Source organism: Octopus bimaculoides, chromosome 25, assembly GCF_001194135.2.
Source record: "Octopus bimaculoides isolate UCB-OBI-ISO-001 chromosome 25, ASM119413v2, whole genome shotgun sequence".
In the NCBI taxonomy this organism is placed as follows: domain Eukaryota; kingdom Metazoa; phylum Mollusca; class Cephalopoda; order Octopoda; family Octopodidae; genus Octopus; species Octopus bimaculoides.
In genome coordinates this window covers 30,835,977-30,849,850 of record NC_069005.1, presented here as the reverse complement: position 1 = coordinate 30,849,850, position 13,874 = coordinate 30,835,977, and the positions used below count along the sequence as shown (strand labels likewise).

Genomic DNA, 13,874 nt, shown 5'->3' with positions numbered 1-13,874 from the left:
GGGGACAAACACGGATACAGAGACACACACATATACGTAATGTAACCTCGTGGACATCGGTGGCGATTTTTTCTTCCTCCGTTTTTCCCTTCTTTGGACTTTCCTTGTTTCCGACGAAGAGCTCCGCTCGAAACGTCATACTCTCTCTCTTTCCTTTCCCGAGCGTCTAGTAACACAATCTGTATCACGTCCTCACGTTGTTGTTTTTTGTCTTTTTCCTGTGTGTGTGTGTGTGTGTGTGTGTGTGTGTATTTATATACACGCATACATATATACATGAGTGTGTATACACACATATTTCTATATTTGTTTATTTATATGCACACAAAGACACACACACCGTTGCTACAGAAAGTAATTAAAAATTAAGCAGGAAGGAACCAATCGCCCAGTATACAGCCAGACAGACACACACGCACGCACACTCACACACAGAGTAAAATCTGCAGTAAAAATGAGAGCAATATCCTGTACCAACAACAATAACAATAACAACAACAACAACAACAACAACAACAACCCATAAAGTCAAGTGGTATATCAGAAACACCCAACTCTATTTATGTTATGTATAGAGCATGTTATCGTAATATCTCGTGGAGAATTTTTCTCCTCCTCATGTCAACCAGTTAACCATCTGTTCTGAATCTGTTTCATACTTTGTTATTGTTTGTTTTGTTTTTTGCTTTTGTTTTTTTCCTGAGCTGTAGTGTATTAAAATTCTTCTGAAACTCCAAGGAGCTTTTAATTACAGCCGCTTACGTTTACTTAACTCTGGTTTCACAGAACTGAATATGGGAAATCAAAACCTTCATATAAATCTCGCCTTGCTATGATGCCTGTTTGTTTTATTCTGTTCTATTCTACTGAAAGTAACATTCCCAGATGGGAATGCTAAACGTTCTGACCATAGGTAGCATTCCTGTCTGGCCAATAGCTTTCCTGTTTGACCAATAGCTTTCCTGTTTGACCAATAGCTTTCCTGTCTGGCCAATAGCTTTCCTGTCTGGTCAATAGCTTTCCTGTTTGACCAATAGCTTTCCTGTCTGGCCAATAGCTTTCCTGTTTGACCAATAGCTTTCCTGTGTGGCCAATAGCTTTCCTGTTTGACCAATAGCTTTCCTGTCTGGCCAATAGCTTCCTGTTTGACCAATAGCTTTCCTGTCTGGCCAATAGCTTTCCTATCTGGTCCTAAACATTCCCTTCTAACTGTTAGCATTCTCATCTGATAAGTAAGTAGCATTTCTATCTGGCCACTAGCATTCTTATGTAGACACAAGTACACCCTACCTCTGTATAAGTCTTTTTGAAAGGTGTCTGTGGATTTGTGTGTGTGTGGGGAGAGAGAGAGGGGAAGTTTATTATTGTGTCTGCACATTTACATATAGAAAGAGACCTTTATAAAAATTTTAGAAAATGGTGGTAGATCGTGTATAGAGGTAGACGTCTATTCAAGATTTTCTGAATGGTGTCTGTGTTAAGAGAGAATGATATTCATATGAGTGTGTCTGGGTCGGGAGGTGGCGTGGGGAGTGGGGAGAGAGAAGGAGCAAGACAACATATAGGCACAGGTATTTTTAGCATGTATTCTGGACTGTTGAGAACAGCTGTGTGTTGCACTATGTGAGTGTATATCTGTGCAAGCGTGCGTATGTTTGCGCGTGTGTGTATGGGTATATATATGTATGTACATATATATATATATATGTGTGTGTGTGTATATATATATGTGTGTGTGTGTCCATGTTAGGAAGGGCATCCAGCTGTAAAAATCCAGCCAAAACAGTTACAGAAGTCTGGTGCAGATAAATAGATTAATGTATTCTTTGGACACACCTAGTTTGATAAATTAATGATTAAATAAATTATTGTCTTTCTTCTTGGCGCTTAATTATTATTAGTTTTGTTTTGTTTTCTATTAACAGCATTCCAGTTGACACAATGCAGAACAATAACAACAATAGTGACAGCCACAACAACAACAACAACAACAACAGCAACAATATGACACAGAGTAAAAGTCACATGGCCAAAACACAGAGCAACATTCTCAAGAATTTGTCTTTCCTCAAAAAACGCAGCTTCGACGTTAAGTTCGATTTGGAAGGCACCGGCTACTCTGCCGTAGAGAAAATCGGCATCGGAGCATACGGGGTCGTGTGTTCGGCCGTACAGAGTCGGACCGGGGACAAAGTAGCCATCAAAAAAATACCGAACGTCTTCGATCACTGGGTTGTGACAAAGCGGACTTTTCGGGAGATCAAGATTCTGAAACACTTTAAACACGACAATATCATCTCGATACGAGACATTCTGAAACCGAAAGAGGGCCCCGTTGACTTCCGAGACATCTATGTCGTGCTCGATCTCATGGAGAGCGACCTGCGTCAGATCATCTACTCAAAACAACCGCTGACCGAAGAACACATCCGATACTTCTTATACCAGATTCTCCGCGGCCTCAAGTACATCCATTCTGCTAACGTGGTCCACCGAGATTTAAAACCCAACAACCTGCTTGTACGAGAAAACTGCCACCTGAGGATTGGGGATTTTGGTAAGATACCATTTTTGTTGTCATCTGCTTTGTTGTGAAGGTGCACGGTCAAGCAGTTAGAATGTTGCATTCACACCTTATCTTTCTTTTTCTTTGTCTCTCTCTGCTTTCTCTTCGTTTTTTTTTTTTTTTACACCTTATCATTCTGACTTTTTCTTTGTCTCTCTCATCTTTTCGTTCTTTCATACCTTATCTTTTTGACTTTTTCTTTCTTTCTCTCTCTCTCTCTCTCTCTCACACACACACATCTTCTCTTCGTTCTTTCACACCTTATCTTTCTTTTTCTTTGTCTCTCTCGTCTTCTCTTCGTTCTTTCACACCTTTTCTTTCTGACTTTTCTTTGTCTCTCTCTCTCTCTCTCTCACATCTTCTCTTCGTTTTTTTCACATCTTATCTTTCTGACTTTTTCTTTGCCTCTTTCTCCTACTCTCCGTTTTTTTTTTCTTCACACCTTATCTCATTTTTTGTCTCTCATTCTCCTCTCCCCCCTCTCTCTACCTCGTAACTATAACAGCTAACCATCTTCTCTTCACAGGTATGGCCCGTGGGATCCACTCCTCCCTATTTGATGGCACCAACAACTTCTTAACCCACTACGTAGCAACTCGCTGGTACCGAGCTCCAGAAATTATGTTCTCTCTCCTGGAATATGGTAGTGCTATGGATATGTGGTCTGTTGGTTGCATTTTTGCAGAAATGCTTGGCCGAAAACACTTATTTCCTGGTAAATCTTCGCGTGTTTTTTTTTTCTTTTTCTTTTTCTGTCATGTCTCAACCTGTTGTCTAATGTGCTTTCTTTTTATTTGATCAACTTAAACGTCCGTTTAAAGCAGTGGTTCTCAACGGGGATCCATATTATAATTACGGTTGGTGAAAGCTTGAAAATAAATTGCCCCTCCAGTCAATGCAGCCTTTATAGAACCGTTTTTAAACCGGGCCCTTTCACCTCTAAAACCGGTAATATTTTCCATTCGAACAAATAACGCCGCAAAGGAATGAAAGGAGATTCTTTAAATTGCTAGATTAGTGGAAGGGAGACAACTCCTTGCAACTATAGTGAGCACGGGAGATAACTGTGTATATCGTCACGGTAGCGGTAAGAAACTTGGCAGTTTGGGGCGTTTTTTTTTTTTTTTTGTCCCCGCCACCGTCTTCTTTCTCTCATGGGGTATTGTACACCAATTTGTCTTTGAACAGTTCCATTAACGTATCAGTTACCCTATGAGAACAGATTGTTAATTCTTCGATCGACCTTTCTCTAATTCTGGAGAGAATGTCGCTGTGAGCGAGATTCCAGGTCATGCTTTAATGCAACGCAATGAAAGGGGAAGAAGTATTTGACGGCTCTCATTCCAGACTTGCTTTGCCATCATTAGTATTTACAATTGGATAGATAGATAGATAGATAGATAAGCCTGTGTAACACACACACACATTTCAATGTGTATGTGTCAGAATGTTCGAGACCATTAGACCTAATCAGACCGGGAGCTGTTGCTAACTGCAAAAACATTCCAGCAAGCTTTCTAACCATTGCAATTGTTGTTGTTGTTCTACTCGCTTTCGTGCTCTAAAATTCTCTTTTGTATCCTCTTGCGTTGCAGGAAAGGATTACATCAAACAAGCTCAGTTAATCATTGAAATCCTCGGTTCACCATCGGAGAAGTTCCTCTCAGCCTGCCAATCAGATTTGATCAAGAAATTCCTTATACGTTAGTTGGACATTACTTTTCTCGTTTCGATTTAATCTTTTTTGTGTGTTTGTGTCTGGGAAATGTGTGTGTGTGTGTGTGTTTGTGTGGTGTTTTTTATTTCATCCCCAGCTTCAATATTGCAACACTGACGTCATTGTTACTATAACCGTCATCATCATCATCACCATCACTAACATCATTACCAATATAATTTCTGTCACTAATGTTAACATTACCGAATTTCCGTCTCCAAATCCTTTCACGAGGCTTTGGTTGGCTCAGGGTTATAGCAGAAGACACTTGCCAAAGGTGCCACGTATTGGGACTGAGCCAAAAACCAAATCGTTAGGAAACAAGCTCGTTAACCATACAGGCACACCTGCACTTCATATACAAGCCACATTTGCACACATAGACACACACGTACATACACATACACACTATTTCATAAACACACACACCAAGTTAGAGAAATACATATACACACCATTATACACAGATACACACACACATGCATGTAGAGTTATATAAACACACACATACACAGTATTTCCTAAATACACACACACCAAGTTACAGAAACACACATACACAGTTACACACATACACACACACACACCATTCTAATGTGTCTCTCTTGTCATTCTTCACAGAACTTGGAAACAAGAAACCAGTTCCATGGTCAACTCTGTACCCCAAAGCTAGCCGCAAGGCCCTTGATCTTCTTAGCAAGTTGCTGGTTTTGGTCCCTTCTGACCGATTTACAGTCGAACAGGCCTTACGACATCCTTATTTATCAATTTACCATGATCCTGATGATGAACCTATCTGCGTTCCTGCCTTCAATTTTGATTTTGAGAAGCAGGTAAGTTATTTGTTTTTGTTGCTGTGGGTGTCTTTTTGTTGTTGTTTAGTCCTAGCTCAACCCTGATTGAGCAGACCTATGTTCATCCCATCTTTTCCCTCAGTATAGCGACTTTAGGGCTTCCATTAGTCAAAGTCAGCCATTCATCCGGACCCAATATGTGCAAGATGGACAAAATTTTGGGGTTTTACAAAAGCAATTGTGTTTGGGATAAATTTGATGATTTTTATTTTTAATGTCTTTGATGGGAGGGGTAAGTTGATTACATCAACCCCAGTACTTGATTATTACTTATTCTATTGACCCCGAAAGGAGGAAAGGCTGAGCCAACCTCAGCAGAATTTGAACTGTGGATCTAGGGCAAGAAGAAATGAGAGACCAAAAGTAGAAAAAATAACTTTGGATGCACAGGGTGGGCCAAAAGTCACACAGAAAATAAACTTACTATGCTCTGGAATTGTCAAAGACATGCTTCAGTTTTTCTGAAATAAATGATTTCTGGTTTAATTCTTGCAGGATATGTCGATAGAACAGTTCCGGAAGGCCATCTACGAGGAAATTATTGAATATCATGCGTCTGAGAATCCAACATTGAGCTTCAACCCTGTTTTACGGCCAGCACCGAAGACAAGCGAACCGCAAACGATTCAGAGCCAAACTGCAAATGTTCCCTCAAACTTTGGTTCCTCTGTAGAAGTAACAGAGCAAGGCGCTGCCCTCCAAGCATTCGTCAAGCAGTTACGCGAGAGAGTCAAGACCTCTACCTTGGATCGACAAAACCAAAACCCTGACCGAGATGTAATACCTTTGCATCTCCTGCCCGACCATTCTTCACACAACGCCTCACACACTAGTGTTGCTGCCACCACCACTACCACTACCCCCGCCAACAACAGCAACAATAATAACCATGCTAGTAATACTACTACTACTACTACTAATACCTCCATTAGCAATCTGGAATCTGTGACTAACCAGAAGCAGAATGTCCACGGTGGCGTTGACCGTGTGGAACAGAACCTGCTGACCATTCCTAATAGCCATGACTTGGACGATATTGAAATGCTCAGTGCAAAGAGTTCCGATTCTAAAATGGAATCTACATCCCATCAACTGCTGGCAGCATCTTCGAAAGAACAAAAACAAGAACCGGTGGTAGACAAACCAGAGCACCAAACAATCTCAACCGACACAAGGGAGTTGATTAAGGCAGCTCTTCGGAACTCAAACCTCAAGAAACGGAATGGTAACTAAATCCTTTCTTTCCTGTTTTGAAATATCTAAATCTCCTAAGAAAACAACATCTATTTTTGATGTTTTTAATATTTATATCTATTTTCAATATATTATAAGTATTTATACCCAGGTTTTCACCACTCACCTCCCCACCTCTGCACTCCTTAATCATGCTTCTTTGGCAATATCCTGCTACTTATATTATGACCTTCGAACCCCCAAGGGTATGCCCTGGCACTTGCCACGATCTATATCTCTCTCTGCCTTTTCTCGACCATCCCATTTATATTCTGATCCCTGTACCTTGTGAGTATGCCCAGCACTTTACCACCATCTCTATTCTGCTGTCTCCCACTCTCTCTCTCTCTCTCCTTCACCTGCACTTCCCTCAGGTTGGATAACCATGTATCTCCTTTGCAACAGCACACCTGTTTCTGTCTGTCTGTCTAATATCTATGCATATAATTGTATATATACGAATATATTGTTTTCCCAATCCAGATGTTGAAGTGAAAGATGACAATCGACCTCGTCCTGTAACTGCAGCCCAACGTCAGAGGGAACGAGAAGACAAACGACGGAAAAGGAAAGAAAGAGCTTTGAAACGAATGAAAGACAAAAAAGGTAACAAAGAGGATGTTTTTTGTGTGTGTGAATTTGTTGCTGATGTACACCAGCAAAAATCATAAATTAGCGAGAAAAACTAATAAACTGTCGTTTGTGGGGACTAAAATACCTGGTGGTATCAGTCACTCTGAGGTTACATAGTTACCTCCCTTATCACTCTCCCTCTTGTAACTATAGTGAATCGATGATTGGTCCATTGGAAAATCTTTAACCAACAACAAATCTCTTTACAAAAACCTGTTGGTGGCAGTTTTTTCATGTTTGTGGATTGTGAGGAAGAGTGGGGGTTAAGATTATCCCTGCAGATTTCCTTTAGAAATTATAACCAGCACTGATTTTGTTACACCGTTTCGTATCTGAGATGCCAGATGTAAACAAACAATGAGATCAAAGATGAAAAATGGTTAATGGGCGCATATGCCATATTTCAGGAGTGCTTGCTCCTTCATTAGCACCCAACCAACCTATTAATCATCCATGTACTCATTGCTTAAATAGCAAGTCATTAATGTTAATCATAGATTTTTTTTTATGGTGTGTGTTATTGTTTTGTTTATTTGTTATTTTTATCTGATTCGCAGCTCAAGATGCGGAGGCTGAAGACTTGCTGTCAGATGCTGACAAGGAACTCTTGGAACGCTGGAAAAACATGCAAACACAGAAGGCAGCCCCAAAGACAGCACTGCAAAACCCCTCTGTTGGAAACAGTGCCATCTCGTCTGTGATGCATGCTGAACAAGAAAATCACTCACAGCAGCAACAACAACAACAACAACATTCACAACAACAACAACAGCAACATGCACAACCACAGCAACAGCAGCAACCTTTACAAAGATTTCAGAACCCTTCAGAACAGCAACAGCAGCAGCAACTGACACATTCAACTGTCATGATTGCTCCGTCGATCCTCAACCATTATTCTTTAACACACCCTGTGTCAGCAGCAGCAGTGGCGCCATCTGTGGCCGTTCAGTCTGCCATATCTTCGGCCGTAGCGAATGCACAGGTGAAAAATAACCTGTTAGTATCAAACGGCATCAGTTCAAAGCAGCCACAGCAGGAAAATGTGAACAGGCCCATCTACAGCTTGATCTGTCGCAACTCACAGCTGCAGAATGAAACATCTTTACCGGGTGAAGTACCCCAGGATTTCGGTACCCTAAACATTGAAAACCTTCAGCTGCTTGGACTTCTAAACCTCCAGAGTAGTCAACAATTACCAACCGTTATCCCCGTCCCTTATCATCAGCAAACACCCTTGGCTGTGCAGACCCTCCCATCGGAAGCTGCACTGCCGACACCCAACCTCACTTTGATCTCTCCGCCTCATTGCCCGGCAAACAGCGCCGGTTCAGTCACAGACATGGTCAGTTCTCCACCGTCGACGTTGCCTCTTGTGTCACTTTCTGGAACATCGAGTGTGTCCAGCATCAGTTCCACCATATCTCCCACTTACACTTCAATATCATCTATCACAAACAACACTTCTGCCACTCACAACACATCGCTGTCTCCCAGCCAGTTCGTTTCCCCTGATATCTCATTGCCCGACCCCACGGTGACGACCGGGTCCAACTCTTTCTTAGCAATGGCCAAATGGAAGGACGTTACATTCGATGCTCCACTGTCCAATGAAACGAGTGTTCAAATCCCCGAAGCATCAGTGAATCCAAATGGCCCATTGCCACCCTCAGATTCTACATTGTCAACCCCACCCCCTGCTGCTGTTGACACATCACGGACCAGGAATTTCGATGATATTCTACCAAATTCCGAAAGATTCCAACCCAGTCACTATAGCAACCAGTTTCCATGTGTACCAACCATAGAAGTATGTATATATACTTATGTATATATTATATATATATATATATATATATATATATATAATTAAAGAGGAATGTAAAAATACATTACGAAGGATATATCATAAACAATTAATAATTATTTATTTATGACTATATCAATGACCAAACATGTAATCAAAAAATTTCATAAAAGAAGTGTCTATTATTATGAATAAATCAACTTTATTGTGAAGAGAAAGAATATGGGTGGTTATAATGGCATTATAGTGGTTTTGACTGCTATTTCTAGACATGTAAGGGTTTTTGGCAACCCTCTCCATTATAATTGTGATTCATTCATAATTATACACACTTCTTTTTATATATTACCTAATCATTTACCTTCTTCCTTCCTTTCAATCTGTCTCTCTGTCTGTATGTCTGTATGTATGTAAAGATGTCTGCCTGTGGTGTATACATGTGTGTGTACATGTTTATATATGTCAATATATATATCTGTGTGTGTCTATGTATGTGTATATATGTGGATGTATGTTTACATATGTATGTGTGTGTATATATATATATATATATAAACCAATGCTGCTTATTCCAGCATACCATTTTTTGATGACCACACACACACACACACACACAACAAAATATTAGTTCCACAGACCAGTCGCTCAAAATCACTCAGTTGCGTCTCCTAAATGTGCCCCCATCATTTCTCTTCTTTCTCTTCTACAGGTGAGCTGCATCAATGAAGACAGCAACAAACCAATGATTGAAGCTCCAACCAATTCCAGCACCATGGTCTCGGAACAGTCAGACGTATCTTCGGATCTTATATCTGTACTTAGCAAGCAACTGTCCAAGTACCAGGTGGAGGAAATTGCACCATTGTCTTTGGCTGTCACCCCGAAGGGCACAGGAGGGGGTTATGGTGTCGGACTGAATATTGATCTTGATGCTCTTATGGCTGAAAATCTAACAGAGAAAACAGACAGGTAAATAACAAATTCCTAAATCTGATTATCGTTAGGAGGAGCACCTGTTACAGAGATTCACCTCTACCCTGTACCCTTAACGTGCCACCCTGATTCAGCTCTTGCAGACTACCCAGCCATGTTATCTTTTTCTCTCGTCCTTTCCCTGTGAACTGTATCATCATCATCAGGCATGGCTGTGTGGTATGGAGTTCACTTCCCAACCACATTGTTCCAGGTTCAGTCCTACTATATGTCTTCTACCGTAACCATGGGCCACCAAAGCTTTGTGAGTGGATTTGGTAGACAGAAACTGAAAGAAGCCTGTCATATATATATACAGCTGCTAGGAAGGGCATCCAGCTGTAGAAACTCTGCCAGATCAGATTGGAGCCTGGTGCAGCCATCTGGTTCGCCAGTCCTCAATCAAATCGTCCAACCCATGCTAGCTTGGAAAGCGGGTGTTAAACGATGATGATGATGATGATGATAAGATAATCTGGCAGAAATTTAACAAAACCCAAGTAACCAAACTGCTAGACAACTCACCATTGACATTGAGTGGAGCAGCTATTTCTGATAACGTTTATGTTTGTGTGTATTCATCAATGCATTAAGAATTTTCTCAAATATTTCTAAACATTCTGCCTTATTATTTTTACTTTTTACTTTTTTTTTTTTTTTTTCTAGTGGAAAATATGAAATATCTCCTCTGTCTTCGTCACTCCTCGCTCACTGGATGGACGTCACAGCAAATATGGATATCCAGACTTTGGAAGAGGAACTTGAATTAAGCATGCAGTCACCCATGGCCTTATCTTACAGTGACTTAAGTCTCTGCTCATCTTGAAGCTGTAGCATAGAGGACAGCTGAAAACAGACTTCATTTTGTGTGTGTGTGTGCGTGTATACATATATATTGGGCTATATGTGTGTGTGTGTCGAAGTTTAAAAATTCAAGAAGACAATTCCAATTTTCTTTGTTGAAACAGTCTTCAGGTGTATGCATGTATGTATAAATATGCATGTGTGTGTGTATACATGATGCACATGTGAGAGAGAGTTTTTTAAAAAAAATAGTTGATCCTTGACAGCTTATCTGATCTCTAGTCTTATATCCTTGATTTTCTTCAACAACCCCCTCCCCTCATTACCACCGTCTCCACCACCTCCACTGCACTTACCGCCACCACCACCAACCTCATTCTGTGTTTTGTCATTCATGAGTTTAGTATGTTAGAAACATATGAAATTCTTTGGTTCAAAGAATACCAGAATATTGGAATAAAGGTATCAGAATAAATTATAATTTGTCCTAAAATTAATGTGTTGTTTTATTTATTGTTTTGCTGGGTTGTGGTCATGCTGGGGCACTACTTTTAAGGGTGCATCCAATTATACCAAATGACATACCAGTCGAATTTTTTCGAGCCTAAATTTGCAGCCAATGAAAGGTAAGTTGACTTTGGAGGACCGAAAATTCCATTGAAATGCAACAAGATTTAGAAAGATTGCTATGATGTTTGAATGTTTATACTATATGCTGCATCAATTTTGTATGCTGAAAAATAGAGAAAAATAACTGAAAGAAGACAAAATGAAATATGAGAAGAAAATGCAGCAAAACTTGAAGTAAAAACATGAAGGATTACTGAAAGAAGACAGAAATAAACCCTGTCTTTTTTTGAAGGGTACTACACTGGTTTTAGAATAATATGGTATCATTGTCATCATTCATCATTGTTTAATGCCTGTCGTCCATGCTGGCATCCCTCATAAGGTCCAGTCTTTGCTGTGGTGTGATGTGTTGTGGTTTGGTAGGTCATGTGTCTCAAAGACCCCGAGAGCTATGCCAGTCAGACACAAGCTCTTGGTTGGGTCTACCATGCTGAACAGGCCAGGTTAATATGGGCCACCTCTTCCCAAAGGTAAAAATGGTTTTAGAATAATATGGTATCATTGTCACCATTCATCATTGTTTTTCATTTTATAGGATGTCCAAAAACCATTCTCCTCACCAAGTAAGCATGGTGGGGGTTGCCAGTTTAGCTGTAAATGACCTGACCATGCAACAGGTTGTACTGGGTTACATGCTACCAGTACTGCTTAAAAGTAACCCAACCTCTCACACAGACACACATAAATATACATATACATACATAAATGTATTTATATATCTATGTATACATGTATGTATGTATAAATGTGTATATATATACCTATATTTATAAATGTGTGTGTATACATACACACACACACACACACACACATATATATATATATATATATGTATATACCTACTTTTATACTTGTGTATATACATGTATAAATATATACATACACACACCAGCACACACATAGATATAGAAGTATGCAGACACAAGGAGAACGAGAGAGAGAGAGGAGATGAAAAAGAATTCCTATTTATGAAGTACTGCATGACATATTTCCTTTATAAAACGAAGAAAAAAATGGAAAAAAAAGAAAAGAAACAACAAAATAAACCCAACAAATTTACATGAAAAATAAAGAGATTTTTTTTTTTTTAGAAAATATGAATGGTGTAATGTCAATTGACCCAGTTGTACAGGTAAATTATGACAGGTGTATAATATTGTTAGTTGATAAAACATAGTTCAACAACCACAAACACTGACAAATGTTGAAAAAAGGCAACCAGAGAAAATGTCATTGATGGAAAAGATATGTTCTGGTTGAGCACTGAGCTTTTAATAGAGCAAAACAAATATATAAGCAGAGGTGTAGAAGTGAGCGGGGAAGACCACTATGTGGACTCTCGTCCTGCTTGCTGTTTGCTATTAATAGCTGTCAAATCTTCCTCAGATTTCACAATCACACCCTTGGTTTTCTTAAGAAAATAAAAGGAAATAAGAGAGAGAGAGAGAGATAACATTCAGTCATATGGTCAATTGAGGTTATTACATATGGGAGAAAATCGTTTGTGGAAAACAGACATGGCCGGGCTGTGTTTGATGACAGGTTCTGCTGACCTGGGGTTAAACAACAACAACAATGATAGGAGAGAGATATGTATTACAAAATTATCTTATACAAACCGCTGGAAGAAGGAATGAAAGAAAGGCAAGTGAAACAAGTAAAATCTTCACCTTGAAAAAATAGTTTCATTTGCCCTTTGATTTTTTGAAAGAGCATACTTGAAAACTTTGAAAACATTTTGTGATCTTTTGCACACACAGATTGAAATTGTGAGAAATTAATGTGTCGTTAAGGATTCACAAACATATATATATATATATATATATATATATATATATATATAGACATACATTTATATTTACATATACATTTATATATATATATATATATGCAAACATTCATAGATAAACGTACATGCGTTAAGAAACAATTACAGACCAATAACAGTTCAGTGCTTTACAGAATCATCAAAGATGGTACTTCAGAAAAGGGTTGCTTTCCAGGTTGGTTCCGTTCAATTTATTTTACTTATTGTTGAATATTGTACAATATATGTACTGGGGTAAATTCATTTAACTAAAATATTTCTTCAAGTAGTGATTGAAACAAGTAGAAGATAAAAGAATATCTATATATATATTTTTTTTATAATTTATGTATATATTAATATTATCTTGGTTGAAAAAACTTTGATAATGTAAATATGTTAATAGTTACCAGGGTAGCAAAAATCATACAAAAACTGGGATATCATACCCGGTTAATGGGTAGAAATACCATGTTAAAGTGATGTATTTTGAGTAGATATGAAGAATAATAATAAATGGAGAAAAACGCATATGGTCAATAAGTTCAGGAACTTATTGATCATATGCGTTTTGCTCCATTTATTATTATTCTATATATATATATATATATAGATATATAGATATACATATTATACACACACACACACACACACACACACACACACAGATATATATATATATATATATATATATACATATTTATGTATATACATATGTGTGTGTATATATATATATATATATATATATCCAAATAAAAGGGTAAAGGATTATTAATATATTAATAAATTAATAATTAATAATTTTTACCAAGCCCTTCGGTATGTAAACACCATTATCAGTGAAGAATTTA

General features: G+C 38.6%; 1 protein-coding gene across 2 annotated transcripts in view; it reads left to right on the top strand.

Moving 5' to 3' along the window:
* The window catches only part of LOC106880255 (mitogen-activated protein kinase 7), a 13,598-nt gene extending 2,512 nt beyond the window's left edge, over positions 1-11,086 (top strand). For both annotated transcript variants that reach the window (XM_014930121.2, XM_014930120.2), the window contains exons 2-10: positions 1,926-2,557; positions 3,093-3,281; positions 4,162-4,269; positions 4,905-5,116; positions 5,633-6,362; positions 6,854-6,976; positions 7,561-8,813; positions 9,520-9,779; positions 10,449-11,086. In XM_014930121.2, the coding sequence (XP_014785607.1) occupies positions 1,942-2,557; positions 3,093-3,281; positions 4,162-4,269; positions 4,905-5,116; positions 5,633-6,362; positions 6,854-6,976; positions 7,561-8,813; positions 9,520-9,779; positions 10,449-10,608 (3,651 nt within the window). In that variant the 5' untranslated portion in view covers positions 1,926-1,941 and the 3' untranslated portion in view covers positions 10,609-11,086. The remainder of the gene's footprint in view (positions 1-1,925; positions 2,558-3,092; positions 3,282-4,161; positions 4,270-4,904; positions 5,117-5,632; positions 6,363-6,853; positions 6,977-7,560; positions 8,814-9,519; positions 9,780-10,448) is intronic.
* Positions 11,087-13,874: the final 2,788 nt, after the last annotated feature.